General features: G+C 60.2%; 5 protein-coding genes across 6 annotated transcripts; 2 read left to right on the top strand and 3 right to left on the bottom strand.

Moving 5' to 3' along the window:
* Positions 1-377: 377 nt before the first annotated feature.
* Positions 378-4,887, bottom strand: PEX11B (peroxisomal biogenesis factor 11 beta). The gene is made up of 4 exons (XM_055792347.1): positions 4,741-4,887; positions 4,519-4,634; positions 4,231-4,432; positions 378-3,419 (listed from the first exon to the last, which is right to left on the bottom strand). The coding sequence occupies exons 1-4, from the start codon at positions 4,794-4,796 to the stop codon at positions 3,053-3,055; spliced, it is 741 nt and encodes a 246-aa protein (XP_055648322.1). The 5' UTR covers positions 4,797-4,887; the 3' UTR covers positions 378-3,052.
* Positions 4,888-5,523: 636 nt separating this feature from the next.
* On the top strand, positions 5,524-18,359 carry LIX1L (limb and CNS expressed 1 like). Of its 2 annotated transcripts, XR_008745001.1 has the most exons (7): positions 5,524-5,899; positions 11,178-11,341; positions 12,432-12,572; positions 13,297-13,392; positions 15,137-15,214; positions 15,383-17,079; positions 17,755-18,359. XR_008745001.1 is itself a non-coding variant. In XM_055792259.1 (6 exons), exons 1-6 carry the CDS (start codon positions 5,569-5,571, stop codon positions 15,623-15,625), a joined length of 1,053 nt encoding a protein of 350 aa, XP_055648234.1. In that variant the 5' UTR covers positions 5,524-5,568; the 3' UTR covers positions 15,626-18,359. The 2 variants fall into 2 exon arrangements, 1 of the variants encoding a protein (XP_055648234.1); XM_055792259.1 differs by having other exon boundaries at positions 15,383-18,359.
* Positions 18,360-18,756: 397 nt separating this feature from the next.
* RBM8A (RNA binding motif protein 8A) lies at positions 18,757-21,116 on the top strand. The gene is made up of 6 exons (XM_055792436.1): positions 18,757-18,866; positions 19,240-19,299; positions 19,671-19,748; positions 20,048-20,184; positions 20,440-20,576; positions 20,674-21,116. Exons 1-6 carry the CDS (start codon positions 18,800-18,802, stop codon positions 20,717-20,719), a joined length of 525 nt encoding a protein of 174 aa, XP_055648411.1. The 5' UTR covers positions 18,757-18,799; the 3' UTR covers positions 20,720-21,116.
* Positions 21,117-21,260: 144 nt separating this feature from the next.
* LOC101918134 (gonadotropin-releasing hormone II receptor-like) lies at positions 21,261-23,559 on the bottom strand. The gene is given in 5 exon segments (XM_055792437.1): positions 21,261-21,824; positions 21,827-22,216; positions 22,417-22,621; positions 22,737-23,066; positions 23,068-23,559. Coding segments are annotated over 5 exon segments (1,182 nt in total). The 5' UTR covers positions 23,221-23,559; the 3' UTR covers positions 21,261-21,720.
* Positions 23,560-25,530: 1,971 nt separating this feature from the next.
* Positions 25,531-27,114, bottom strand: ANKRD34A (ankyrin repeat domain 34A). The gene has a single exon (XM_055792219.1). It carries the CDS (start codon positions 27,047-27,049, stop codon positions 25,661-25,663), a length of 1,389 nt encoding a protein of 462 aa, XP_055648194.1. The 5' UTR covers positions 27,050-27,114; the 3' UTR covers positions 25,531-25,660.
* Between the last annotated feature and the right edge of the window lie 310 nt (positions 27,115-27,424).

Raw genomic sequence — 27,424 nt, 5'->3', positions numbered from 1 at the left:
GATTAAATGAAGGATGAAAACGAAGGACGAATAAATCGGAAAATGGAACAGGCTTGGAAAACGACATCAGTAGGAAAAGGGAATAAACTCAGAAAGTTAAACGACGAAAACGAAATAAAAAGGGAATAAACTCAGAAAATTAAATGATGGCAATTAAACGATGAAAATGAAATAAAAAGGAAAAGGGAATAAACTCAGAAAGTTAAACGACGAAAATGAAATAAAAAAGGGAATAAACTCGGAAAATTAAATGACGGCAATTAAACGATGAAAACGAAATAAAAAGGAAAAGGGAATAAACTAAGAAAATTAAACGGTAATAGCGATGTAATCTAAATATGAAATATCGACGTACACATACGAAGCCAGACCTAACGTACGTTAATTGAATGATTTTTAATCGCTTTGCAGCAACCTGCAACGCAGAAACTCGCTGAGCCCCAGAGCTCGGTGTCCTGCTGCGGGGCAGAACCGTGAGGCCCCCCGGACCCCCAGGCCCACCCGCCAGCCCCAGCCATAGGTACCGGTTAACGAAGATCGCACCCAATTAAGCAGGATTTTCCCTTTTTTAAGGGGAATTTACGGCTCGGTAGAAGCTGGAGGAGCCCCCCCGTGCCGGGGGGAAGCCCCCAGCCCCACAGAAGCAGCTGCCGGAGCCGGTGGCCGGGATGCTGTCGCCACCACCGTCCCCCACCACGGGCCAGATCCCAGCGGAGCCCACCGCCCTGGTGCTGGGCGCTGCCGAAAGGGACACAGGGGGTGAGCTGCCCCCCACCACGCACCCCCAGCACGGTGGGCTCTGCGCCCCCCCCCGGCCATGGAGACACCGAGTCCTGGTGGGCAACGCAGTGGGAGAAGGGCCAGCTCCGGCTGCTGCTCCTGGGGCAACGCCAGAGCAAGACCCAGGGTCCTGCCGGGGGGGGGCGGAAAAGCCCCCACACCCCCAATTTGTTCCAAAAAGTGCTGGGGGCAGGAGGCCGGCGCAGCGGGGTGCCCCCAGCAATGCCACAGACCCTAAACAGCAGGGAGGGGGGGCCAGGACATGAGCCCCCGGGGTGTCCCCCTTACTCACTGCCTGGGATGTTGGGAAACACACGCTGGGAGCGAGTCCAGCTCCCCATCCCGAGCCAGACTGGTCGCACTGGGCTGCGTGCTCATCCCACCGGGATCAGGAAGACGGAGGAAAACGGCGGCGGCTCAGCAGACGGGCTTTAATAACGAGCTCTGCAAAGCGCCGCGGGACCGTGCTTGGTGCAGGCACCTATTTACAACGGTATTTACAGGCGAGGCAGGAGCGGGAGCCACGCGCAGCCCCCCCCTGCACCGTCCCAGCCTCAGGCATCGCTCTCCCGGGGTACAAGCGTCGTGTTAACCGCACGCCGAGGCCACCGATGCGCCAGGGCCGGCCGCCTTCCGCTCCTGTAACCGATTTACCTTCTCCCCCGAGAGTCCAAAGTCTCCGAGTCCAAGCTGAGATTCTGCTTGAGCCCTTCACCGTGAGCCGGGGGGGGGGGGGAACTGGGGGGCTCCTTTCACCATCTGAATGCCGGGATCTGAATTCCTCGCCCTGTGCCTTCCCAGTTTGCAGCCGCGACACCCCCAGTCCCGCCGCCGCCTCCTGCATTATTCAGTCCAACAAAACTCCCTCTTGCCTCTCACCGCGGCTCCGGGCACCCCCGCATCCACCCTTCCACGGTGACTCAGCCTCTCTCCGCCCGTGTCACCCCCGAACCCACAAAAAAATCAGGAAATGCAGAATGAAAAAGCACCGGGGGGGTCCTGGAGCTGGGGCTGGACTAACAAACCCGAGGCAGCGCTCCGGAGCAAGGTTTCCCAGCGCAGGGACAAGCCTCTGCCGCTGCAGACGTACCTGGAAGCATGTGAAGCCCAAGCTTTGTGCACGGAGCTCAAGAAAAACCCCAGCAGTGGGTTTTTAAAACAAACAGGGTCACTCCTTCCCTCCGTATCGCCCTCTCAGGGCAATCCCACCTCTGGATATTAATAAACACCGGCCCTGAATGTATCCTTCAGCCTGTGGTTAAGTAAAACACGCTCCAGAGCCGGGCTAAGCCCACTGCCCGTCATCTGGTGTCACAGAAACCAAGGAAAATGGGAAAGTGCAGTGAGGTGACAGCACCAGCTCCAAGGGAAAAGCAGGTGGGAACAACTGATGCAAGGAATCACAGCACGGAGCTGTCCCCTCCCCGATTTATCCCACAAAAAGCCACTCAAAAGGACATCTGAGAAACAAACCTCCCTCCGGGCAGGGGGAGGGAGGCAGATGCACTCGCAGCAGCCGGGAAGAGCTCGGGCTGCCCAAGTCCCTTTCTCAGGCACAGAGAAATCCACGGGGAAGGGCCGGGAGTGACCCCAGGGCTCGGCATGACTCCTACAGGCGCTGCTTCCCACCGGGATCGCGGGGAAGGTGCTGGCAAGGGAATGCTCTCCTACGGGGAAGCACGCTGCCGCCGTCCCCTCCAACCCACCGCCAGCCGGCAGAGCAGGACTCACCCCGAGTTCACCTCGAAACGCTAGGCTGGAGACGCCTCATCCACGACCAAAGTCCTTTCAACTCCCCCTCTGCCTGCACTCAGAGTTCTTAAAAGGAAAATAAAGTGTCGAAACAGGTGTTGGATACACCCAGCCAGCGCTACTCACCCCCACCCTGTGGCTTAACCCCGCTCCCAGCGACCCAGGCCGCCTTCCCCGGCCCCAGGTGTTTCTCTTGTGGGTGGCTCCGCATTAGGAGACCCCCCCCAAAGAAAGAGGGGAGACGTTAAACCCCTAAAACAGCTGGCCAGGCCCCACAGTCAACAGGGAGAACCAAAGCAAGGTCCATTGAGCGCCGCCGGCTCCAACGCCAAAGTCCCTCCACCCTCCTCCACAGCCTGTTTGGTTAAAGCATCCAGGCGTGCCGTGAACACGCAGCTGCACGCAACGCGACCGAGACAGTCAGCATTAGTCACAACCCAGCCTCAGGAGAAACCCCCCCCGGGGTTCCCAAATATCTGCCTACGCTGGCTTTGAGCACAGAGGCAAGCTCTGATGGCAGCTAAGGCTTCAGTTTGAGCCAGGGATGAAGGATGGTGAGGATGGAGAGGATGGAGGAGGTGAGGCCACACAACCCCACAAAACCCGGGTTGGTTTTGTACAGCCCCAGCTTGTCCAGGGGGATAAAAAGGTCGCAGGCGTTTTTCACCACGTCCAGCAGCAGAGGAGGGTTGTTCCGCAGGACGTGGATCAGAAGCCGGAGCTGGATCTGCAGCCTCAGCCCCAGCTGCTGCAGCCCGTTGTCAGCCTGGAGCTGGCGCCCGTTCTCGCTGCCTTTCGCTCGTTTCCCACCCGCCTCGCGCTCCATCAGGATCTGGATCTCGTAGACGTCCCGGCTCAGGTTCACGACAAGGGCGAAGAGATAATACCTGGAAAACAGGGGTGAGGAATGGGGGGAGAGCAGAGCGTGCGGCCAAACAGTGCCGGGGGCTGTGGTCTGTGAGGCTGGGGGTCTCCAGCTACAAAAATAAAACGCCTGCGGGAAGGAAGAGTCCGCTTTCCACCGACGGCCGAGGGGATGAGCAGGGCCAAGCACCCAGCAGCTCCCGCAACGCCGCGCTCTGTCATCGGCAGGGCACGAGGAGAGAAGCCCCTGCATGCAGCACTCGGCCGCTCAGTGCCCCCAGCTCAGCCCAGCACCTCCAACTCAGGCCAACCCAGCCTGGCTCAGCACCCCCAATCCAGCCCAGCCCCTTGCCCCCCATCCAGCCCAGCCCAGCCCACCCCAATACCCCCACCCAGCCCAGCACCAACTAGGCCAGCCCAGCGCCCCCACCCAGCCCAGCCCAGCCCATTGCCCCCCATCCAGCCCAGCCCATTGCCCCCCCACCCAGGCCAGCACCCCCCACCCAGGCAAGCCCATCCCTTTGCCACCCCATCCAGCCCATTACCCCCCCCTCCAGCCCAGCCCAGCCCACCCCAATACCCCCATCCAGCCCAGCCCACCCCAATACCCCCATCCAGCCCAGCACCAACTAGGCCAGCCCAGCGCCCCCACCCAGCCCAGCCCATTGCCCCCCCACCCAGGCAAGCCCATCCCTTTGCCACCCCATCCAGCCCATTGCCCCCCCTCCAGCCCAGCCCAGCCCGTTGCCCCCCCTCCAGCCCCCGCAGGGCAGTGGACCCGCGGAACCCCGCTCTCCTCGGTGGAGCGGCCCACCGGCAGCTGCCAGCCCTCACCTGAAGGACCTCTGGCTCCATTTCTCCTGGTCCACGCTGGGGACCAGCCCCGCCTTCCCGGCCCAGAGGACATTGTCGCAGGCGAAGTACATGGCCCTGTTCAGGTGGCTGAGGGTGACGCAGAACCGCAGCACCATGTCTGACAGGTGGATGGCCCGTTTCGCCGCCTCCAGCGCCTCGGCCGAGCTGCCCAGGCGCAGCACTGCGGGACAGACGGACACGGTCACCGGGGGGAGGGGGAGGGCACGGCGGGCCCCGCTCCCCGCTCCCCCCCCCGCCCCCACTCACGCTTGCGGCCCAGGCTGAGGTGAGCCTCCAGCTGCCGGACGCTGGCCAGGACCCCGGCGCTCGCCCCGTTCCTCCGCAGCGTGTCCCCCGCCAGCGCACAGGCGTACTGCGCGGCCCTGCAAGAGACCCACGGCGTGAGGGGGGGTGGAGGGGCCCGCCGTGACCGCCGCGCCCCGCGGGGGGCGGGGAGGCCCCGGGGTGAGTCGGCACTACAGCCCGCACCTGAAGAGCCGCTCCTTGGCCTGGCTCTGGGCGCTGAAGCGCACCCAGGTCTCCATGGCGGGGCCGGGCCTGGGCCTGGGCCTGGGCCTGGGCCCGTTCCCGGCTGCGGGGCCTCGGCGCGGCGCGGCGCCACTTCCGGCAGCGCGACGGAAGCGGCTGCGAGTCAAACCGGATGCGACAGGCAGGCGCTGGCGCCACCTAGCGGCACCTGCTCCCCACCCTGGTCATACCCGCAAAGCTCGTCCCTATTGGCTGACTGTGCCAGGCTCCGCCCCTGCCATCAAAATAGAGACCGTGAATGGTCCATTGCAACTCTCCCCGCCTCTATATCTGCATGAAAGCATTTGATTGGTTAATGTTACCATTTCCCGCCCCTTCTCCTGACCAATAAGAACGTGACGACAGCTCCCCACCTCCGGCTCGGCCGAATTGCAACTTCATTGGTTATTTCCTCTGTCATTACAACAAATCCTGCAGCACGACTGGACAGTCATGCTTTAAGCCCCGCCCCCGCCGTGTCCCCCACTTGGGATTGGACTGAAGGGGGTGAGCGTGCCCCCCCCACGCCCTAAGCTCGAGTTCTGATTGGCCGCTCCTCTTCTCGTCCCGCCCACCATCCCGGCACTCTGCCCCGCGATTGGCGGGCTGCCGCTCTCCCCGCCTCCCTCCACCCTCTTCCCCGCCCCGAGGCCTCCTCCGTGCTGCCATTGGGCGGCTCCCCCTGGTTCCCTCCCCCTCCCTGAGGTGATCTCCACGCCCATTGGGCCCTCGGGCGGTGAGTGACAGCGGCTCCGCGGCGGGGCTCTCCCTCGGAGCGGGCTGGCGGCGATGATGGAGTCGGTGCGGGCGCAGCGGCTGCAGCCCGGCGTGGGGACGCTGCGCTCCCTGCGGCCCGGCGTCACCGGCGCCCCCGCCGCCGCCTCGGCGCCCCCCCCGCCGCCCGCCCCGCCGCCCGCCGCGCTGGCGGCGCCACTGCCCGCCGCTCCGCCCCCGGCCGGGCTGGGGCTGGGGCTGGGGCTGCCGCCGCCGCCGCCCCCCCTGGGGCTGCAGGGACCCGCCGCGCCGCCGCCGCCCGGCGCCGGACCGCCCGCCGTGCTGCGGGAGGCGGTGGAGGCGGTGGTGAGGAGCTTCGCCAAGCACACGCAGGGCTACGGCCGCGGTGAGCCGGGGCGGGGGGCGGGCCGGGGGCTCGGGACCCGGCGGAGACCCCCATCCGATCCCCTTCTCGCCCCGTTATCCCCCGCCCCAGGCTGCCCTCCCGGCCCCCTCCCCTCCCCCCCCCGCGCTCGGCGGGGTCTCTCCCTCTATCCCATCCCCCGCCGCCCTCTCCCAGGGATGGGGTCGGGGTCACCCCGCTTTCCCACACGGTTTGCCCAAGGGGCTCTTTGCCCCTTTCGTTCCCGCCCCTCCCCCCCGTGGAGACCAGGCGCCCCATCTCCCATCCCATTGCTCTGGGGTCTTCTCGGGGGGGGGTGTCTCCATCAGCTGCCCCTTTTTCCCTGCCAGCCTTGTGCCTGGGCCTCCCCTGTCCCAGCCCTCCTCCCCCGTTAATCCTCCCTTTTCTGGGGTCCCTGTTGTAACCCGGTTTCCTTTGCTCCATGCTACCCTTTCGCCTTCTGCCTTCTCCAGCATAAGCTTTGAGGTACGGACCTCCCCAAGACCCTCTTCCTTCCCTGGAATTTGCATGGCAGCCTCCTTGGGTGAGGATCCTGCTTCCCTTTGCTTCCCACCACCGAGCTTTGAGCATCTTTTTTTCTGCAAATCTCGGATTTAGAGAAAAGAAGAGAGCCAGGAGCCTCTCCCCTGGCTGCACATTCCCTATCCCAGCGGCGTGGTTTGCTCATCTGATGGGCTATAAGGGTGACTGAGGAGGCATCCTTGATGATTGTCGTTATGTGAAATGTTGGTAAATCAGCCTTTTGTGCTATTTGTGGAGATTTTTCTGCTGTCTGCTGCTGGCTCAGCCCTGGTGCTTGGGATCTCCCAGCCCTGCAGTGTGAGCCCGGATGGTTTGGGCAACGTTAAAGGTGAGCATGGGGAGGAAAGGAGAATCCCTGCTCCAGCCCGGTCCGTCTGGGGCTGCTCGTGCCAAAACTGAGAAAGTGAGTAAAGTAAAAAAGTGACTAAAATAAAACCACTGAGTCCATGGTTCTCTGGGTCTGCCTTTTCCCTAAGGAGCCTCGTGGTTTCAGGGGTCAAGCTTGAGAAACGTTCACGGGTCTCCTCCTGGAAAGCTCTGTGGCCTCTTAAATGCAAACTTTCAGTTTTTACGGTATTGACTGCTTCCCAATACCCAATTTGACATGGGTTTTTGCTTTTGCGAGTTAGGGAAAGAAGACAAGGCAGGGGTAGGCAAGTATATATAGAGGTGACCGTGAAAGCAGACGTGGGGACCTGAGCTGCGCAGAGAATTCCCTAGCTTGTGGTTTAAAGCTGTGGCAGTTTCCTACTTGTGCTGTACCTGTAACAGGTAAACATGTGATAAAGGTAGAGAGAGTGGAGGCTGGGGTTTTTTTTTAATGCTATTTAGATGGTTTTTATGTTTTTAAGAAGGATTTTTATGGGTTTATGTTTAAGAAGGAGGATTGTTGTATGGTAGTGGTTTAGTCCTCTGTATGTAACTCCTTCAACTTGATGTTGAGACAAAGAGGCTCATTTCTTTCAACGAAGGCAGCAGCAAAGAGGGCTCGGCTGGGCGATCCTTGCCATTCCCGGTGGCTGCAGGTTTCCTGGGATCCCCCTCGCTTCTGTGCTCCACCTTATTGATGAAAAGCCCCGCAGCTGGGAAGAGAGATCAACTCTGCAGGCTGCTGGTGCTGGGAGAGGCTGTTGCGGGGGTGTTAAGTACTCCACCACGCTCCGGCGCCGCGGGGCTCCAAGCATTGCATCAGAGGCGCCCGGTCGTGCGAGAGCCCCTGGAGGAGGCTCCGATCTGAGTTTCTTGTACACTCCTTCTTATTTCAGTAAGAGGGGGGGGGGAAGGAAAAAAAAAAAGTAAAGCAGCAAGAAAAAAGGTTAAAGCACATATTTTACTGGCCCTGTGATGGAAAGAATCTTCCACCCCACCCGAAAGGAGACACTTTGCAACTATTTTGAGTTCCCGACTTCTTCCGGCTACGGCGGCAGGTCCAACAGAGGCGGTTGTAGGCTTCCAAATGGTGAGTGCTTGGCAGTCACCGGCGTGCGGGGGGACCGCTGCTCGTCTGGCTCCGGAGCGACTCAGCGCCATGTGGAATCACTTACTCTTCTGTATTTAATATGCAAGTCAGATGTGCTATCGTATACACAACGCTGAGATACAGGGTTACGCTCCAAAGCAATAAACAGATAGGACTGATGGTCAGAACAGGCTCTGCTTTGCGTCTCCCAACTTCTCTTCGTCTTTTCCTGGAGTGGCAAATCTAAAGAGCAAGCCGCTGACAGGAGGCACCCTGTGTGGTTGAGCCGTGCTCTGTAAATCTGCCCGTCTCCCCACCCCAGAGGGTGGCAGAGCTTATCTGGAAGATCAGCACGTCCAGTTCCTGCCCTCAGAAATGAAAACAAACAGACTAAAAGGGATCAGCTGATGCCAATAGTAAGAGTTCTGTGTTTTGAGCCAGTAGAGAGACTTGTTCTGCTTGCAGGTATCAAAAATATCTTTCTTTTCACATTGGGAAAATACCTTTCTTTACACATACACAACCTCGTGCAAGGTGCAGAGACAACATCGCTTCTTCAGCACCTTTACCTCCATTCGAACCATCCTGTCGTTTTTCCCTTTGCCCCAGCACTGCGTTGTGTAGGGGATCAAAATCCTTCAGGGTGCAGGAGGCGTCCCTGCTGTCTTGAAGGACCGTCCTCTCGCAAATGTGAGATGGAACAGGATTTAGGATGCTTTCTGAAAAGCAAAAGCCAACTTCACGTCTCCTGCCTCTTTCCCTCACAGCACAACCTTGCGGTTTAATGGGAGGCGGGGGGTGAATGAGCAAGGCTGAAAACCATCGATCCAGAGCTAATTCAGACTAAGATTTCGCTTTGGATTCGGCACGCTGAAGTGCTCAGCTGGTGTTTGCCTGCTGAAGGTGACACGTGCAGCGTTGGAGCTGGAGCTGCGCTGAGGAGAGGGGCAGGTCTCTGTTGTAGCGCCGTGGTTTGCTCTCCGGCTCTGTAAAAGCATGTTGTTCTGAAGCGTTTGGAGAGTTTCAATTAAGTATTTTACTCTTTTTGTCTCCTAAAATCGCCCTGCCTGCAGCAGCTGGAAGAATTTAATCCGGTCTGGGAAGAAAACCTCTTTTGGGTGCTTCTCAGCTGTCTGACCTGTTGCTCCAGTCGCTAACAAAGTGCCCAGCCAGCGTCTGGCATAGAGGAGCCCTTGTCTTGGGCTGAAAACACAATTCCCTGCCCGTGCCCGTGTCGCATGGCGTTTCCTCATTAACCTGCTCTTAACGCCAGCTTTTCAGGCTTCGCTAAATTAAACCAAACTACAATTTCTCTGAATTTTAGGAGTAATTCCATGTGTTGTGAGAATTTGTGCTGTCTGATGCAAGCTCGGCTTGCTCTGCAGTTTCTTGTGTGGTCGCCGCTGCGAAGTCTCGGTTGCCCCATGCCAAACAGTCCCTGAAGCTGTTATTGAATCGGGCATTGTTTCCCCAAATCCGTTGGGGATTATGTGCATGATTTACACCGTCCCTGGGAAGGGAATCTGCCTGGATGGGTGGGAATTCTGTCTGGGTATTGGTGCACTGGAGAACTGGCAGGGAACTGTGTATTGTTTGTGCAGCTTTTTGCTAGTCTTCAGTGGAAAATTGCCCCTGTCTTGCATGTTTCATCAAAAATAAAACCAACAACCCACCCCAAACTAAACTTGAAAATAATCCAAAGCGACTGTTTTATGAGCAAAATGCCCTGAAAAGCCTGTGGTTGAAAGAGGAGGGAGATGCTTAGTGAGGAACTACTGTGCTAGTGACTCCTCGCCCGGCTTCGTCTTACAGAAGGCAATAAAACAAAATAAAAGGCTCGAGCTCGCTGTCTTCCTGAAAGCTGCCTGGCTGAAGGCCTACAAACTTACCGCGCTGTGTGGGCAACCGAAAAGCTGAGCCGGGGTGGCTTGCGATGGGCTTGGCACCTCACGTTCACGCGTGGCCTTAAATTAACCTCCCTTTTATAACCTGCCCCGGGAGACTTTGGGAACAGCAGCCTCATCTTGCTCGGTGCTCTGCCCCGGCGCTGGCTGCACAGCGTGCAGCTCCTCGCAGGAGAGCTTGCGTGGGGATTTGGGGGTATTTTTCTCATGTTGCCTGTCAAACTGCAGCACGGAAAGAAGCCCAGAGCAAATTCGATGGGACTTAGAGCGCTAGGTGCTATGAAGTTGATTTTTCTCGCCCAAACCTTGACAAAATAAAGGGTGGGTAAAACACCTCGAAGGGAGTCCTCGTGGCACTGGGGATTCAGGAATGAGGAGAGCGATGGGGCAGCCGGCTCGCTATAGCAAACGCCTCTCGTTCTTGTGTGCGTATTAAGAAGACTTGAACCTCGTGGATTCGGGCTACAAGCTGCGTGCCACGAGGGTAGGTGCTCAAACCCCGCATAGCAAATGTGGGGCTCCAGAAGAGGTGCCTGCTTAAAAACAGCTTCTGAAAAGGCTGTAATTAGCAAAGTCAACCAGGGCTAATGTTTCAGGCTCTGGTTTCCTAACTGGGATGGAAAAACTGTAACAAAGCTAGGGCTGCTTTTATTCTGTGATTCACCGTTTGGGTATACGTCCTCCCATGCCGAATGGCACAACCGAGATTCCCCAGTTAGATGTTCCCATTCTCCTCTGTGCTGTTAGATGCTATGTGGTGGTTAAATACTCCCACCCAAATTACAGGGAGTTCTGCCAGAAAGCCTCAGCTGGGTAGCTTTTCGCCTCAGGTCACTTCTTGTATCCCCAGCCGTGTTTTTTTGAGTGAGGTACGTGATGTTCAGCATCGAGGCAGGTGGTTTCTGCGGGTCTGACAGGTCACCTGCTTTATTTTTATCTTACGTGTAAGAAAGTCAGTATTGAGGATCGGCTGAGGCAGGTGACAAACCTGCTGAGCCTGTTGACAGCCGTCTGGCCGAGGAAGAATGCCTCGCTGTCCGGCTCTGCAGCCTTTTTCAAGTCCTATTCCGAAAGCTTTTCCCAAGGTTTGTTGGAACGAGAAGAGTTTTTCTGGAGGGAGCTTTGGTTTATAACTCAGTGGTTCTCCTTACGGTCGTCTTGCAGGGAGAGGCCTGTTTGTGTTGACATCGTGCACTTATAGCGTCCCTTAAAGCTGATGGGGTTTAATACGAGAGATAACAGCGCTGCTCGCGTAGGTGGGCATACGCTAACATTTATGCCGTGCTGTTTCTGGATGCGGGGAATACCTGAGGAAACCGGCTGCCCAGGCTCTTGTTTTCTGTGTCTGAACTTGATTCTGCTTCTGTCTCCTCAGTGAACGTCGTGGAGGCCCTTCAGGAGTTCTGGCAAATGAAGCAGTCCCGTGGAGCTGATCTGAAAAACGGAGCCCTCGTGGTGTACGAGATGGTCCCTTCCAACAGTCCCCCTTACGTCTGCTATGTCACCTTACCGGGAGGGAGCTGCTTTGGCAGTTTCCAGGTACGACTGCTCGGCTGGAGGCTGTCCCGGCTGCGCGGCTCGCTCTCCAAAGCAGCCTGTCACCTGGGTGCCCTGAGAACCTTTCCCCACCAGAATTAGTGCTCAAATACTTTCCTGCGCTGGCCACAGCATCAGCGTTTTCCTGCTGATTCAAAGGACGAGAGCGACATGGGTCTGACTGTAAACCCTCTTTCATTTCAAGCTGGCTGATAAGTGCTCCTGGTTGCCTATAAAACCCCACCCGACTTCAGTCTGGGAAGGTTTGGCTGTAAATTTTACTTTGCTGTACGTACTGTATACCCTACATGTGACTCAGACCTTAGCAGCGCTGAGGTGGGATGTGGTATCAAAGAAAACTGTTAGATGGGCTGGTTTTGGTGCTTTGTCCTCCTTCCCAGGACTGAGCGGTGAGGTGTATGTGCAAGATGCATCTGGGACAAACTGGTAGAGTAAAATATCCTTGCCGGGGCTCTGGGTTTGACCCAGTACCTCTTCTCGAGGTGCCAGAAGACTCTAGAAGTCCAATCATAACATTGGATCAATAGTTTCTCCCCCCCTTTCTGTTGAAAAGGAAAATGTCCAACCCAAATACCTCACCCGAGAGATTAAGGTCCAAAAATCACAAGGGGTCCTGACTGCAGTTCGGATTCCTTCGCTGTAGTGGCTTTAGGCAGTTGCTCTCTGGTCTTGGTTTGAAGAACCTGTCCAAAAGAAACAATTCTAGCAGCTACACGGTCTACCCATCCTGCAGAGCAGTCCTTGTGCTTAAGAGTAATTTGGTTATGTTTTGGTTTTCAGCTAATTAATTTTGTTGACGATCTGATCGGTGGCGTTTCCTGATGCAGATACTATGTGCTGAGTTCAGCTGCCTGCCTAATTTTTGTGTTTAGCGTGGTTGGGATAGCTGTGGTTTAAAACTAGCTCCTAATGATTTCAGGATGTCTGAGAGAGCACGGACTTTTCAAAACTACACAACACTGCCACCTGATTCCCATTCCCTGTGTCGGTGGGAAGTTCAGAGCGCAGGGCTGAGGCGATCTCGGTCACATCACTGTCTTTCTGTCCTGATGGTGTTTGTGTCTCTCCTTAGTTCTGTCCGACCAAGGCTGAGGCCCGAAGGAGTGCTGCGAAGATTGCGCTAATGAACTCGGTCTTTAATGAGCATCCCTCCCGAAGGATCACAGATGAGTTCATCGAGAAGAGTGTTTCGGAAGCCCTGGCGTCTTTCAACGTAAGGCTTTTGGGTACCCAGGTGGCTGCAATTGATGGGGAAAAAAACTCAAATCATGGGAAGAGCAGTTTTCTTTTACATCTGGAACTCTTTCTGACAGGTTTTTTTTCAGGGATTTCTGAGTATTAAAACTTTTAACTGTAGCTCTCATTCTTGTGCTCCGGCTTCCCCTCCCACACAGTCTCACGCTCACGTTTGATTGTGCTGCCCTCGGATCGGGCAGGAGTAATTAGGATAATAAGACTGAGATGTTGATCTGTGTGGCCCTTCTCTGACCGGGTTGCCACATTGGCTAGCTTTCTCTAAACCAAATTTTTCCCAGAAAATGTAGTTTCTCGCGGCGGGAGCTTTGCATTCTTCTTTTACTGCTCTAATTATACCTTGTCCTGGGGGGAGTTCTGCTGTGCAGTCACGTGGCGCTTGCCGGTACCCAGAGTATTGTTAAGAATTTTGAAATAGCCGTAATGGGCTGCAGAAAAAAACCTGTTTCAAGTGGCATTGCCAGAAGCAGAGCGAGCATCGTTACTCCCCGAGAGCTGCAGGAAACGATGCGAGTATCTGAGATCGAATGAGATGGGTAGGCGCGTGGCCGAGGTGCGTAAGGCTGCCCTCAAAAACCTGTCCTGGGGTGGGTGAAGTGGAGATGGTGTAGCAGAAGCGGCAGGTAGCAGGGGAGCCAAGCTTGGTCAGGAATGACAGCTCTTGTGTGAAATGTCTCCTGCAGGGCAATCGAGAGGAAGCTGATAATCCCAACACCGGGATCGGTGCTTTCCGCTTCATGCTGGAATCCAACAAGGGAAAATCGATGCTGGAGTTCCAGGTACTGTTCGTAATTCAGTTACACGGTTCAAGGGGTGGTTGGTTTGATCTTTCAGCTTCACCCATAGTGCTTTATATTCAAAATAAAAAGGGAGGTTTTCCTCTTAGACCACAACTCGGGATTTGCGGCGCTTCCAGGTGCAGGTGTAGCAGCAAAACACTTGGAATTGGGATTCTCTCTGTAAATGCTCTTTGATATTTGCAAGGCTCGGCATCGTGAAAGGGGCGAGCGTTGTTCTGAGCCAGTGTTTTCAGTGACATGCTCTTGAGCTAGCTGGTGCCCAACATCCAGACGATACCTCCGGATACCACAACTCGGGGCGTTCCATGAGCCGTTCAGTTTGTGGGTTTTATCTTCTCCCTGCAAAATGGGAGAGAGCTCGCTTCCCTTAGGAAAGCTGGCGAAGATCTTGCATCCAAAGACGTTTTGATTGTGGAATTAGGAGTCTTGATTACTGTCATTACATGCCCTCAAACCGCAGCATTATCTGAGCAGTCCTCGTATCCTGCTGAAATATGTTCAGTCTGTCTCTCGTTACGACAAAACATCTGTGAAATGAAAACTACAGACTGCTGAGGGAAAGTGCTGTAACACTTATCAGTTCTGGTTAATGGAGCAGAAGGAGTCCGTGCAGAACAGATGACTGGAAGCTGAGATTCTGCTGGGTTTTATTCCAGCCTTTCTGAGGAAACTGCTCCTAAGAGCAGAGCAGAGCAGCCAGGTAAATAAAATAAGACGTGCCTAGAGCGCTCTGAATTCTTCGTGCGACTCGATAGCCTCGTTGTCACTCAAGACGTGTATCCCTGCACGTACAGAGCCGTCGTTAGGACGGTGCGTTGAGCTTCACGAATCCTGTGAGTTTAAACTTGGGCTTCAGAAGCAACTCAAAGTGGTTCTTGTGCAGACGAGTTGATTGTAAGTGCACCAACTGGAACTGGATTTTTAGGAGAGGAGAAATTGGGCTGTAACTCTGCTCCAGACAGTTGAAGCAGGGTTTGGATGTGTCTCAAAGTAGGTGCCTTAAGCCTGTAGCGTTGCTGTATTTGGGGTTCTTTGCTGTAGGCAAACTTTTCCCAAAGCTGACTTCTTGCCTGGCTCGTTTCCCTTGCATGGAAATCCTCAGTGGGTGGAAGACAGCAGTGTTTATATTAAAGGTCCTGTTTACACAGGGTGACTCTGTTAGGAATATTCCTCAGGCTTTGTTTGTCTTTGGGAAGCCTAACTAGTCGCTGCAAGTTTATGAAGCCGAATGTACATGGTGTTGAGAGAGAAACGTTCGCTTGGAAAACACTGGGCTGTCACCCACTCTGGCTGGTGGCTTAGCCTGGAGGCTGCGGGATGCCGGAGTCTGGCTGGCAGAATCCTGAAATCCCTGGGGCAAAGGGAAGCATCAGCATCTTTGTCTCGCCCGTAATCCGCTCATCTGGTCGGGGGATTTCTGTCTAGCAGGGTGAGCCAGGCTCTGCCCTTGCGTCCTGGCTCCTAGGCCTTCCACCTCCCCCGCTTCTCTGGTTTCCGCATCTTTTTGGTAAATCTTAACTCTAACGCTGGAATTTTTTTTCTTTATGGACTCCGGAGTCGCGAACATACTCTGTGATCCTTGCAGTTGCAAAGGACTGGGCATGATGTTGCAGAATCCTTCCCGGCTTCTCGTTCCTGTAGCGAGACACCGGCTTGACTGCTTGTAACGCTGAGCCCTCGTCCCCGCGCTGGCTGGCGGCCTGACTGCCTTTTGCTGTTGCAGGAGCTGATGACCGTCTTCCAGCTGTTGCATTGGAACGGCAGCCTCAAAGCCATGCGAGAGAGGCAGTGCTCGCGGCAGGTGAGTCCGGGCGTCTCGAGCAGTCGCACGCTGGGCGCGTTCGGGTCGCGACAACCTTCTCCTTAAGCTCCTTTAGCTGGCACGGGAGCCAGATGCTCCCAAGCGACGTGTGTCCCCTGTAGCGACTTGTCTTTCCTAAGCTCCCCTGCATATGTCCGTTACCACCAGGAGGTCCTGGCTCACTACTCCCACCGCGCGCTGGACGATGACATAAGGAACCAGATGGCCATGGACTGGGTGAACAGGGAGCAGAACAGTCCAGGGGCCCTTTCCAGAGAGCTGGCTTCGACGGAGAGAGAGCTGGACGAAGCCCGCCTGGCCGGGAAGGAGCTGCGTTTCCATAAGGAGAAGAAAGACATCTTGATGCTGGCGGCTGGCCAGCTGGGGAGCATGCACTCCTCCAACTGCTAGGCGCTGGCGTGCAAGTTGTTCCACTCCCCCAGGCCTACTAACACCTCCACGCCGACGGGATCCGTCCCGTGTCACGTAAAGCATGTAATGCCTCTTCCAGAATCGTGGCCCGTTTGCACATTTTAAAGATTTTTTTTTTTTTTTAAACAAAACAAAACAAAAAAGCTCCTGTACAGATTTTTAAACCTTTTAATACTTGCTTTTAGACCTCCTCCTCAGCCTCCTATCCACTAGAGAATTCCTTCTGTCTCTTCCTTTTTTTTAAAGATGGCATTAAAAGCACGGCCTTTCGGTGTTAGCGCCGAAGACTGCCGCTGTACGTGGGTACTCTGTGGCCAGCAGCGTTCCACAAAACGTAGCACTTCTTCCAGGAAGCTTCTGTTCTTTGGAGCTGCTGCATGTCACGCGGATCTGCTTTTTTTTCTTTTTTTCTTTCCTTCCCTTCTGCTTCTATCGTAGAGGTGGGGTCTACCAAAACTCCTTGAGAAGCACACTAACTAAAAACCCAACGAAACAAAACTACCGACGCATTCTCTTGTAACACTACAATGCAAGCTGCCTGGGGGAACGCTCCCAAGCACGTAAAAGGGATTTTAAAACTGGGATTTTGTTTTGGCCAGACTTAAGTCTACAGCGTTCGGGTTCCAAGCTGAGGCAGGATCCGCGGTTCCCCCTCCAGCTGTCAGGTGCCTGTATCTGTTCCTGCTCTGACTGTTCGCTTGTGGCGTAGGATGTAGTTCCTTCTCTAAATAACGCACCTAACAACAAACGACAAGGCCCCACGGTACGGAAGGGATTGGACTCGGGTGTTTAATTCATCTGCACCAGCCAGAGCCTCCTGCTCCGCTCCCTTTCGGTCCTCTCTGGGTTCTCACCAGGTTTAACGTGGTCTGGCAGGGTGGCGATGCCCAAGCTCTGCCCCAGCGACTGGGGCGGGGGGGGGTGAAGCAGCCGGTTTGTTTTGCTGGAAATGGAGTTCGGGAGGTTTTTTTGGCTTCCCCAGCCAAGCCGGGGAGATGCAAATTTTAAAAAATATGTTACAAGAAACAAGAGATGGACATGCTGTTCTCTCTGGAGCAGCTTCCAAACCAAATGTCAGACTTGGCCTTTTCGAGGAAGGTTTAAAAAAAAACCTTGCCAGAGTTTCAGGACTCGCTAGCAGTAAGAGGGGAAACTGCTCAGCTTCTCTCCCTGAAGGACCTTGTGGACACAAGCCTTCGTTAGGTAGGATTGTGGTGAAGCCTCTGTTAACTCGGACTGTGGTGAAGCCTTTGAAGCGGAGCACAGATCCAGCCCCGAGCAGCAAAAGCTCAGACTAAGGTTTGGCCTCGACTCTTGCTTCGCTTCAAAGGCAAACCTCCGAAACCTCGGCGTTACTGGGGACGACTCTTCGCATTTCTGAGGGCTGAGGAGTTCTTCAGGGCAGCAGATTGCGCGCAACTCGCCACTCCTAGGTGAGAGCTCGGCACGGGAGGAAGGGAGTCGCGTTGAAGGCATGGGGCTGTGCGGTTCGACCCCCTGGCCCGGAGCGCTTGTGCGGCACAGCCTCGCACGAGGAGAGGGGGCTGTGGCGAGAGCTCGTGGAGCTGGGAGTGAGCTCGTTCCCTGGTCATAGCGGCAACAAAACAAAGCGTTGCTGAAACAAAAATCTCTATATGCACTATTTTTTAAAACAAATAATTCCCTATTCTTTCTATACGTATCAGTACTAAATCTCTATGATGTTTAGATTTGTAAAAAAACGCCCTTTACCGACGTTAAAAGTGTTCCTTCTGCTCAAGTTCAGCCAAGAAAACTACTTGTGCAGGGCAGATGCTGTATCACTCCCTGCGGTTCCGACAGGCGGCCGGGAAGAGCCAGCAGCACCTCAGCAGGAATAAATAAATTACAGGCGGCCTTCTCCCATCGCTGTTCGAGCAATAGTTTCTGTTTTGAGATGGAGATTTAAAAAAACGCATTATCTGTAGGTTATTCTAGTTTTGTATTCTCGTCCTAACAAGCCTAGTTTGGTTTTTTTTTTATATATTTTTTATACGCAGCCTCTTTACACGACAGTATTAATGTTTCATGCATTTATAAATGTGATTGTAAATGGTGTGGAGTTGGATTATTATTTTTTTTTTTTACAGGCTGGCAATATCTAGACCTTGTATTTGAATTTAATCACTTGCTTTAGAAATAGCGCAGAGTCTTAACGCCTCTCCACCAGCACTTCCACACCGGCGTGTAGCGTTCCGTCGCGTGAAATGGTGATTTATCCGAGGGCCTGATCCTGCAAGTAAGGGAACTCCTGAGAAACCTCTGCCCTGACGGCTGTGCGCGGCGCAGTAGGCTGCTCGGCGTTCCCGGCTTTTTGCACGTCGGGATTTTAATGCTTTTTGCCAAATTCTCCCCGATGTCCTGCAGGGCCGGGAGGGACACGAGGTGTTCCGGGCGCCGGCAGCCGCTCTCGGGTGGATCAGGGAGGGTTCCCGTGTTCCCAGGCATCCTGGTGGGAGGGAAAACAAAAATTTGACACTGTGATTTGTGGTTTTAGCAGTCCGGGCGCCGGCTTTGAGTCTCCGGATCTGCCTGGAAGGTGATAAAATGCACAAATCCAGGTTTTCTCAGCATCCAAAATGGGTGGTTGTTCTTGCTCGGGCTATGTAAACGCAAAGCTGAAAGGATAAATCACCGTGCGGCGCTGCGGGTTGTACGTCTGATTTTATACAATAAAACCGTAGATTTTGGGGTAGCACGGTGGCTTCTCTCTTCTTCTGCGTCAGGTTGCGTCCCCAGCCCCTCCTGCGAATGGTCCCTCTGCAGCGGGGGCACCCCCGCCACGCCAGGGGGTGGCTGGGCGCCCAGTATGGACCCAGTTCGGCCCCAGTTTGGGGGAAGGCCTCCCCGTCCTTCTCAAGATGGCGCTGGCCGCGGGACGCGGTGCATTGGCCTTCCCAAGATGGCGGCGCGGCTCCTTCCGCCGTACGCCCTCCCCAAGATGGCGGCGCGGGTACTTCCGCCGTGCGCCCTCCCCAAGATGGCGGCGCTGCTACTTCCGCCGTGCGCCCTCCCCAAGATGGCGGCGCGGCTCCTTCCGCCGTGCGCCCTCCCCAAGATGGCGCGCGGCGCGACATTGCTTCCGGCGCGCTTCCCGGCGTGCACCGCGGCGGCGGCGGCAGCGGGAGCGGCAAGATGGCGGACGTGCTGGATCTGCATGAGGCGGGGGGCGAGGATTTCGCCATGGACGAGGATGGCGACGGTGAGGGCGGTGCCGGGGCTGCCCCCGGTAGCGCGGCCCCACCGAGCGGCCCGGCCCGCTGCCTCCTCGCCTGGGGCCGGCGCGGGGTCCCGCCTGCTCCTGCTCGGGCCCGGTTCTGGCCGGCGCTGGGCCCAGCGGCCACTACCCTGCTGCCCCCCGGCCCTGCACCGCTCCCCGCCGCCCTCCGGCTCGGGTCCGGTCCGGCTCGGACCCTGCTCCCGTACCGCTTACCCCCCCTCGGGCCCGGCCCCCCTCGCTCAGGGGGTGTCCCCGGGCCTCTCAAGCTCAGTGCCGTGCCCCGGGGGTCTTACCCGGCCGGGGGCCGCGGCCTGGCTCCCCTCCCCGTTCCAACCCGCTCCCCTCTCGCCCGCAGAGAGCATCCACAAGCTGAAGGAGAAAGCCAAGAAGCGGAAGGGCCGAGGCTTCGGCTCAGGTGAGGATCAGCCGACGTGCTCTGCACTCCTGCGCTGGCCGGGCTGTCCTGGAGCCTCCGTCTCCCAGTTTGGGTTACCCAGGCCATCCCTGAGCCTCCATGTCCCAGTTTGGGCTGGTCAGGCCGTTCCCCAGCCCTCCAAACCTCCATCTCCCGGGATGGGTCGGCCAGACTGCCCCTGAGCCTCCGTCTCCTGGGTTGGGTGAAAGGGCTGCCCTGGGGTCGCTCAGAGAGCAGTCGTGTCTGAAGCCCCCACCGGTTTTGTGCTTTTGGGGAGTTTTAAGTGGATTTGTGGTCGCCTGGGCCCTGTTGTCTTCCTGAGTGATGGCACCAGGTGCCTGATTCTCTTTCCCCCTCTTTGCTGTGCCCAGAGGAGGGCTCGCGGGCCCGCGTGCGTGAGGACTACGACAGCGTGGAGCAGGACGGGGACGAGCCAGGCCCACAGAGGTGTGAGTATCACCGGAGGCACCTTCCCAGCCCCCACCACGGGCGCTTTGCCAGAGTGAGGGGAGATGGTGGGGGGAGCGCAGGGTCTTTGGCTCTGTATCGGGGTTCAGACCGTGCTGGGACAGAGCCTTTCCCCACCTCGCTGGGATTCACCTCAGGTTCAGCCAAGGACGTTGGACTCCAGCGCTCCTAACCCCAGGTTCTTGGGGGTCGGGGGGGTGTCCCCTTCCCTGAGCCCCCTCAGCTGACGTGGGGGCACACCCTGCGCTCGGCGTAACCCTTACCCCTCTCTGCACCGCAGCGGTGGAGGGCTGGATTCTCTTCGTCACGGGGGTTCACGAGGAGGCGACGGAAGAAGATATCCACGACAAATTCGCAGAGTACGGCGAGATAAAAAACATCCACCTGAACCTCGACAGACGGACGGGCTACCTGAAGGTAGGAGGGGGTGCTCAGCGCGGGCTGCGCTTGGCCCCCCCAGCCTCTCGGCTGCCTCGCCGCCTCTGTTTTGGCTTACGGGATGTTTGAACTCATCCGTCTGGTGGCAGCTGGATGCAACTCGCGCTCGTGTTTTCCCCCTCCCTGGCTCCGCTGCGGAGGCTGGGATTGAATGGGGCTGGGGGGGGGGGGGGGGGCGATTATTCCTACATCCAGGGTCCCTGCAGCTCACGCTCCCTCCCTCCCGCTCCTTAGGGATATACTCTGGTTGAGTACGAGACCTATAAAGAGGCGCAGGCGGCCATGGAGGGGCTGAACGGCCAGGAGCTGATGGGGCAGCCCATCAGCGTGGACTGGTGCTTCGTGAGAGGGCCCCCGAAGGGGAAGAGGAGGTAAGGGCCGCGTCGCGTGTGGGGCTGCGATTAAAATCACCCCGTGGGCTCGTGAGGCCGATAAACCGCCCCCGACACGCTCCGCACTCTCTTCCAGGGGTGGGCGCCGCCGCAGCAGGAGTCCGGACAGGAGACGCCGATGATGGATACTTGTTTTTACTTGTGTGTTCCAAACTGGGGGAACTGGGAGGGAAAAGTGGGGGGTTTGTATGTGGGGGACGGGGCGTTTGAGGAACAGCTGGAGGAGTAAAACAGTTCATCGCTTCGGCAGATTTTGCTTCTTTACCAGATTTTATTGTTTTCAAACGAGGGAACTTGAGTGAAGAAGCAACACCTGAGGTTCCTGGGGGTGGTTTTCACTTGGGTTTGTGGTGAACGCAGCCCCTGAGCCCGGTTACGTCTCAAACCGCGATGTTTTTAAGCATTTTGTTACGTCTGCGAGTGACCTGGCATTTTGGCCGCTCTTCTTTAAAGAACTGATTTTGTGTAAAAATGTCCTCTCGTTATTTGTCCTTAATTAAACATTCTGAGAAGCTGTAACCGAGCCCTGGTTCCTTCCGTGCCTCTTCGCTAATTTTAGATTTACCTACAGTCAGTCGATGTCTCTGCCACGGCGGTTGATCCGAGGGCTGGCAGTGGAACAACTTATTAGTTGAAAAAGCCATTTTCTCTTAAAATAGCATCTGAAAGCGACAGTTTTACGGAGCTGCGCGCTGCTCTCCAGCAGGTCAGCGGGTTTTCTGCGTAGCTCAGCGCCGGGAGCGTTGAATTCTCCCCATGCCCCCAGCGCAGGTGAAGGGGCACATTTAAAATAAGTTACATTTTCTTTTTTGGCATCTTTTGAAGGAGTTTCTGCCCCAGATGTTGCTCTCTGCCTGACACGGGGTGCGTTGCTTCTGGCTTACCGCTCCTCACGTGCTGCCCGGTGCCGTTAGGCGCCACCCAGCATGGAAATGTGCTGCTGATGCCGCAGCGCTGGCTCCGGATAAACCATCCCCGGGCCTAAAACCAGGTTCCTGCTGAGAAAATAATCCCGAGTTTATTGCTGAGCAGCTTCGTGGTGGCACAGAGCCCTTGTTGTCTCCCCCCAGCCCCCTTTTGGGGGTGCCCCTCGCCCCCCCACGGGTCCAGCCTGGCCTCCCCGTCACATGAAGCTCTCCACCGTCCTCCTCCGGCACAGCTCACAGCTCCGTCCCGGTGGGGCTGCGCCCGCCATCACCTCCAGCTCGTGCTTTCCAGATCCCCCCTGGCTGTTGCCAGCTCCCTGGCCAGCACGGCCGTGGTGGAGACACGGAAAGAGCCGGTGAGGGCAGAGCCAGCGTCTTGCTCATGCCGGCGGCGGCTGCAGCGGCAAGCGTGCCACATCTCCCTGCGGAAATGCACCGTGAAGAGCCCGTAGATGAGCGGATCCAAGCACGTGTTGAAGAGGCCGAAGAGGAAGAGGATGTGGCTGAGGGACGGCGGCACCTTCTCCCGCGTCAGCATCTCGGGGGAGAACCAGTACCAGAGGCCCAGGAGGTAGTAGGGCGTCCAGCAGACGATGAAGGTCAGGACGATGACGATGGACATCTTCAGCGTGCGCATCCTGGCCCGGGGGATGTTGTTGTAGGAGCGGCGGAGCTGGATCTCCTGGGAGGAGACTGCGGGGTGGAAACGCAGCGGCGGGTAGGAAGGAGAGAGGAGGAACGCATCGCCCAGCGGTTAATTAAGAGCGCTGGGTTAATGAGGTGGGGAGAGGGGACCCGAGCGGGGTGCTGGGCCCCAGCAGGAGCAGCGGGAGGTGGAAGAGGAAGAGAAGCGAGCGGTGGAGGCGCGGCGCGGCCCTGGCCCGTGCTCTCACCGCGGGCGTCCTTCATCCGGCCCGAGATGGCGGCGAGGATGCGGCCGTAGCAGAGCACCATGACGAGCAGCGGCAGGAGGAAGAGGCAGGCGAAGGTGAACATGTTGTAGAGCGTCTCCTGCCAGTGCGCCCCGAAGCTGCCCACCGTCGCGCACTGCACGAAGCGGCGCGGCCGCAACCGGCTCACCGTGCGGAAGATGAACGCCTGCGAGGGGCCGTGGGGCGGTCAGCGCCCTTCCTCCCCTCCCCCCCATCATCATCGTCACCATCCCGCCCCACCCACGGTGTCCCCCCCATCCCCGGGGCTGGGGTTCGCCCACCTGGGGCAGAGCCAGCACGGCGCTGAGCACCCACGCCGCGCACAGCATCGCCTTGTTCCTCCTCTCGGCGCAGCCCACCGCCAAGGGGTTGACGATGGCGGCGTGCCGGTCCAACGCGATGACGACGGTGACGAAGGCCGAGGCGTACATGGCGGCCAACTTGAGGAACATGAGCGCCCGGCACGCCGCGTCTCCCCCGTACCACTGCACGGTGACGTTCCAGGTGGCGTCCAACGGCATCACCACCACCGTCACCAGCAGGTCGGCCGCCGCCAGGTTGGCCATCAGGACGCGGACGCGGGGCGGGCGACGCCGCGGTGCCCGGGCGGGCCGACCAGAGCACGGCCCCGTTGCAACAAGCCGAGGAGAGGAAGAGGAGGCACGTGATGGCCACCCGCACCTTGGCCGCGGTGGAGAAGGTGGGCAGCAGGATGGGCTCCTCGCCGGCACAGCTCCGGTTCCCCGCCGGCCCGGTGGCGTTCATGCCGACGGTGGCCGCGGCGGGGCTGGGAGCCCGGGAACCCGCTCGGGCTCGTCCCCCCGGCAGGACACGGTGACGTTGAGCATCTTTGGGGTTCGCCCCGCTCGTCCGGCACGGCCCTGCTGCTGTGCCGGGGGGTTGGTCGGGGCTCAGCCAGGGGGGCACCCAGAGCGATGGCGCCCGCGTCCCCTCTCGCTCCTGAGGCCGGGGCGCGGTGCGTAACGGAGCCGGGCCCCGGGCTGGGGACAGTGGCCTCGTCCCCCCATTCCTGAGGACCCCCCGGGGTGCGGCTCAGCCCGCGGACCCCTCAGCACCCAGCAGGACGAGGCTGGTCACCCACATCCCCCGGCACCGCGCCCTCCCCGTGTCCCCTGGCCAGCCCTGGGTGTCCTCTTCCCTTCCGCCTCCCTTCCGCCTCCCTTCCGCCTCCCTTCCGCCTCCCTTCCGCCTCCCTTCCGCCTCCCTTCCGCCTCCCTTCCGCCTCCCTTCCGCCTCCCTTCCGCCTCCCTTCCGCCTCCCTTCCGCCTCCCTTCCGCCTCCCTTCCGCCTCCCTTCCGCCTCCCTTCCGCCTCCCTTCCGCCTCCCTCCCTTGTCCCCGGTCCCCTGAGACCCCCAGCCGGGCTGAGCCCCCGGCAGCAGCGCGGGGGGGACAGGAGGGACCCGGGTGTCCCACGGGTGCTGCCCCCACCCCCAGCCACGCCCGGTCACGGTGTCCCCCAGCCCCGGCAGCGTCCCCCTACACCGGCAGCGTCCCCCTACACCGGCAGCGTCCCCCTACACCGGCAGTGTGCCAACCTGCCGCTGTCCCCAGCCCCACCGGTGCCCCCCGGCAGCGTCCCTCAGCTCTGGCAGTGTCCCCAAGCAACGGCGGCGTCCCCCGCCCCAGCCGTGTCCCCGGCCCCGGCAGCGTCCCCCGGCCCCGGCTGTGCCCCCCAGCCATGTCCCCCGGCAGTGTCCCTCAGCTCTGGCAGTGTCCCCAAGCAACGGCAGCGTCCCCCGGCGGCGTCCCTCGCCCCAGCAGTGTCCCCGGCCCCGGCAGCATCCCCCGGCGGTGCCCCCGGCCCCAGCTGTGCCCCCCAGCCATGTCCCCCGGCAGTGTCCCCAAGCAGCAGCAGCAGCCCCCTGCAGCGCCCCCCGCCCCGGCCGTACCCCAGTCCCCGCAGCCCCCCCCGCACCGCTCCGCAGCGCTGCCCGGGAGCCGTTGCCGCAGCCGGTACCGCCCGCCCGGCCCAGCCCGGCCCCCCCCGCTGCGGCACCGGCCCCGGGCTCCCCGCACCCCCGGCCCCCCCCCCGCGGCGGGGGCCACCCGGCCGCTGCGCCAGGGCAGAGCCACCATCCCCCGGGACCCCCCGCTGCCTCCCCTGGGGGGGACACACGACCCAGCAGTGCCCTGCGGGATGAGCTGCCCCCTCCCCCCCCCGGGCACGGCGCGGCTCGGGCCCCCCCCCCCGCAGCTGCAGCTTCTCCCCCCCGCACCCCACCGGCAAGAGCCATCAGGACCCCCTTTCCCAGATGTGCCGGCGCCAGATGTGCCAGGCCGTGTGCACCCAAGGGCACCAGGCACACGGCGCCCAGATGTGCCAGTGGTCATGGTCCCTGCTGCCCAGATGTGCTGGCACCCAGATGTGCTCAGTCATCGTGCTGGCGCCCAGATGTGCTGGCGCCCAGATGTGCCAGTCCTCAGGCACATGGCACCCAGATGTGCTCAGTCATCGTGCTCCCTACTGCCCAGATGTGCTGGTGCCCAGATGTGCTAGTCCCCAGGCACACAGCGCCCAGATGTGCTCAGTTATCATGCTCCCTGCTGCCCAGATGTCTTGGTGCCCAGATGTGCTGGTGCCCAGATGTGCCAGTCCTTGTGCACCCAGATGTGCTCCTCCTCAGGCTCACGGTGCCCAGATGTTCCAGCATCCAGGTACGCTACTCCTCCAGCACCCTGGCACCCAGATGTGCTGCCATCCAGCTGTGCCAGTCCTGCACCCAGATGTGCTGACCCCCGCCAGCCCATGCCAGGGCGAGTGCCCCCCCCCCCCCCCCCCAACACTGGCCGATGGGCTGAGCTGTGCTGGGGCCTTTATTCACCAGGACGCCGACAGTGCGAGCCCCGCCGCCCGCTCCCACCCTGGCACCCCCTCGCTGGGACCCTGTGCCCCAAAATGGGGGGGGGACACCCCCCCTGGGGGGGACGCCCGGGTGCCTGGCAGCTGTTATTGCTCGCAGTGCCCAGCCCCGAGCGGCGCCTGGCCGGGCCCTGGGGCAGGTCGGGCCACTGGCTGCCGCGGTCCGCAGGGAAAAGCGCTGCTGGGAGGATGAGGAAGGAGCGGGAGGAAGATGCGGTGGAGCCTGGAGGGAGGGGGGTGGCACCGGCTCCCGGAGGAATCTGGAGTCGTGCAAAGTTCCCGCCGGTGGCAGCAATGGAGGAGTCGTGGCGTGCCTGCCGTCATCAGTAGGGTTCAGAGTGAACGCGGCCACCGGCCGCCCCAGGAGGCCCCGCGCTGGCACGAGAGCGGCCGTTCGGGGGGGTCCCGTCACGAGGGGGTCCCCGGGGGCGGCAGGGGGGACGCGGGCCCCCGGGGGGGTCCTTAACTGCCCGGCTCGGGGCCCGCGCTGCTCCGGAAGGTGGCCAGCTGCCGCATCTCCTCCGGCTGCATGGAGTGCCGGCGCAGCAGCCGGCCGGGGGGGGGCCGGGGGGCCGCGGGGGGGCGGCCCGGGGTGCAGAGGGGGCAAGAAGCCGGCCCGCCCCGGGGCCAGGGGCTCCAGCAGGAGGGTGCCGGAGCCGCGGCGCTCCAGCAGCCCGGGGGGGGGGCGGCGGCGGGCGGCCGGGGGGGGTGACTCGGCGGGCGGCAGCGGGGGGCCCTCGGGGGGGTCCCGGCGGGGGGCGCACGGCCGCGCCGCCTCGGGGGCCGTGTTGCGGCGGGGCAGCGGCTGCGGGCCGGGGGCGGGGGGGGGGCCCCGCTCGGGCCAGGCGCCCCCCCGGCAGCCCCGCCGCCTCCCGGCCCTCCACGCTGTGCCGCCGCGGGCGCCCCCCCAGGCTCAGCCCCTCCAGCCCGGCCACCAGGCGCTCGGGGGGGGCCCGCGCCCCCTCGGGGGCCACCAACCCCCAGGGTTCCGAGTTGAGCCGCTTCAGCGGGCGGCCCCGGGCGCGGGGCGGCTCGGGGGGGGGCGGGGGGGCGGGGGGCGGCGGGGGGGGGAAGCAGAAGACGTCCCGCTCCTCCTCCCGCTCGCCGCAGCCCGGCGAGGCCGCCGCCCGCACGTCGATGTCGGAGGGCGACATGCAGAGGCCGGGGGAGGGGGGCGAGTTGAGGTACTGCCGGGTGGTCTTGGCCCCCGAGGGGTCGGTGGCGGTGGCGATGATGATCACCTCCTTCCCCCGCGCCGCGCAGGCGTCCAGCAGCACCTGCAGCGTCTCCCGGTCCCCCCGGTTGATGGCGTAAACCAGCGCCGAGGCGCCGCTGTAGTCGCGGGCGCTGGGATCGGCCCCGTGGGCCACCAGGACGGCGGCCACGGCGGCCCCGGCGCGCTCGGCACACGCGTGCATCAGCGCCGTGCGCCCCGTCCGGTCCGCGATGTGGGGGTCGGCGCCGCGCTCCAGCAGGTACCGCACCATCCGCGGCTGCTCGCCCGGCGCCGCGTACCCCCCCCGGCAGGCGGCCATCAGCGGCGTCTGCCCGGCCGCGTTGCCCTCGTTGATGTAGGCGCCCCCCTCCAGCAGCAGCCGCGTCAGGCGGAACTTGCCCTGCGCCACCGCCCGCAGCAGCGCCGAGCCGTCGGTGGGCACCGTGCTCCCCCCGGGGGGCGGCCCCGCGACGCCCGGCCGGCCGGGGCTGGGCATGGCGGGGCTCAGCGCAGCGCGGGGGGGCGCTCACTGCAACGGCATCGGCGCGGGGTCAGACGCCCACCCCCCAACGCGCGGCAGCCCCCCGCCTCGCTGGCCCCAGCTGGGGGGGGGGGGGGGGGGGGGGGGCGGCGGACCCCGCCGGGCCCCCCACCCCCCTCCCCGCGTCCCACTGGCCCGCTCCTGCACCCCCACCCCGCTGCCTGTTACCCCCTGCCCGTGCCCCCATCCCTCCCAGCACCCCTACCCCTGCCCCCAGCCCTGCCCATGCCCCCAGCCCTGCCCATACCCACCCCTGCCCGCGCCCTCCAGCCCTGCCCGTGCCCCCAGTGCCTCCCCCAGCCCTGCCCATACCCCCCAGCCCTGCCGTAT

The sequence above is a fragment of the Falco peregrinus genome, chromosome 19 (assembly GCF_023634155.1).
Source record: "Falco peregrinus isolate bFalPer1 chromosome 19, bFalPer1.pri, whole genome shotgun sequence".
In the NCBI taxonomy this organism is placed as follows: domain Eukaryota; kingdom Metazoa; phylum Chordata; class Aves; order Falconiformes; family Falconidae; genus Falco; species Falco peregrinus.
The sequence above is the reverse complement of the archived record's forward strand: the minus strand, read 5'-3'. Positions and strand labels throughout refer to the sequence as shown.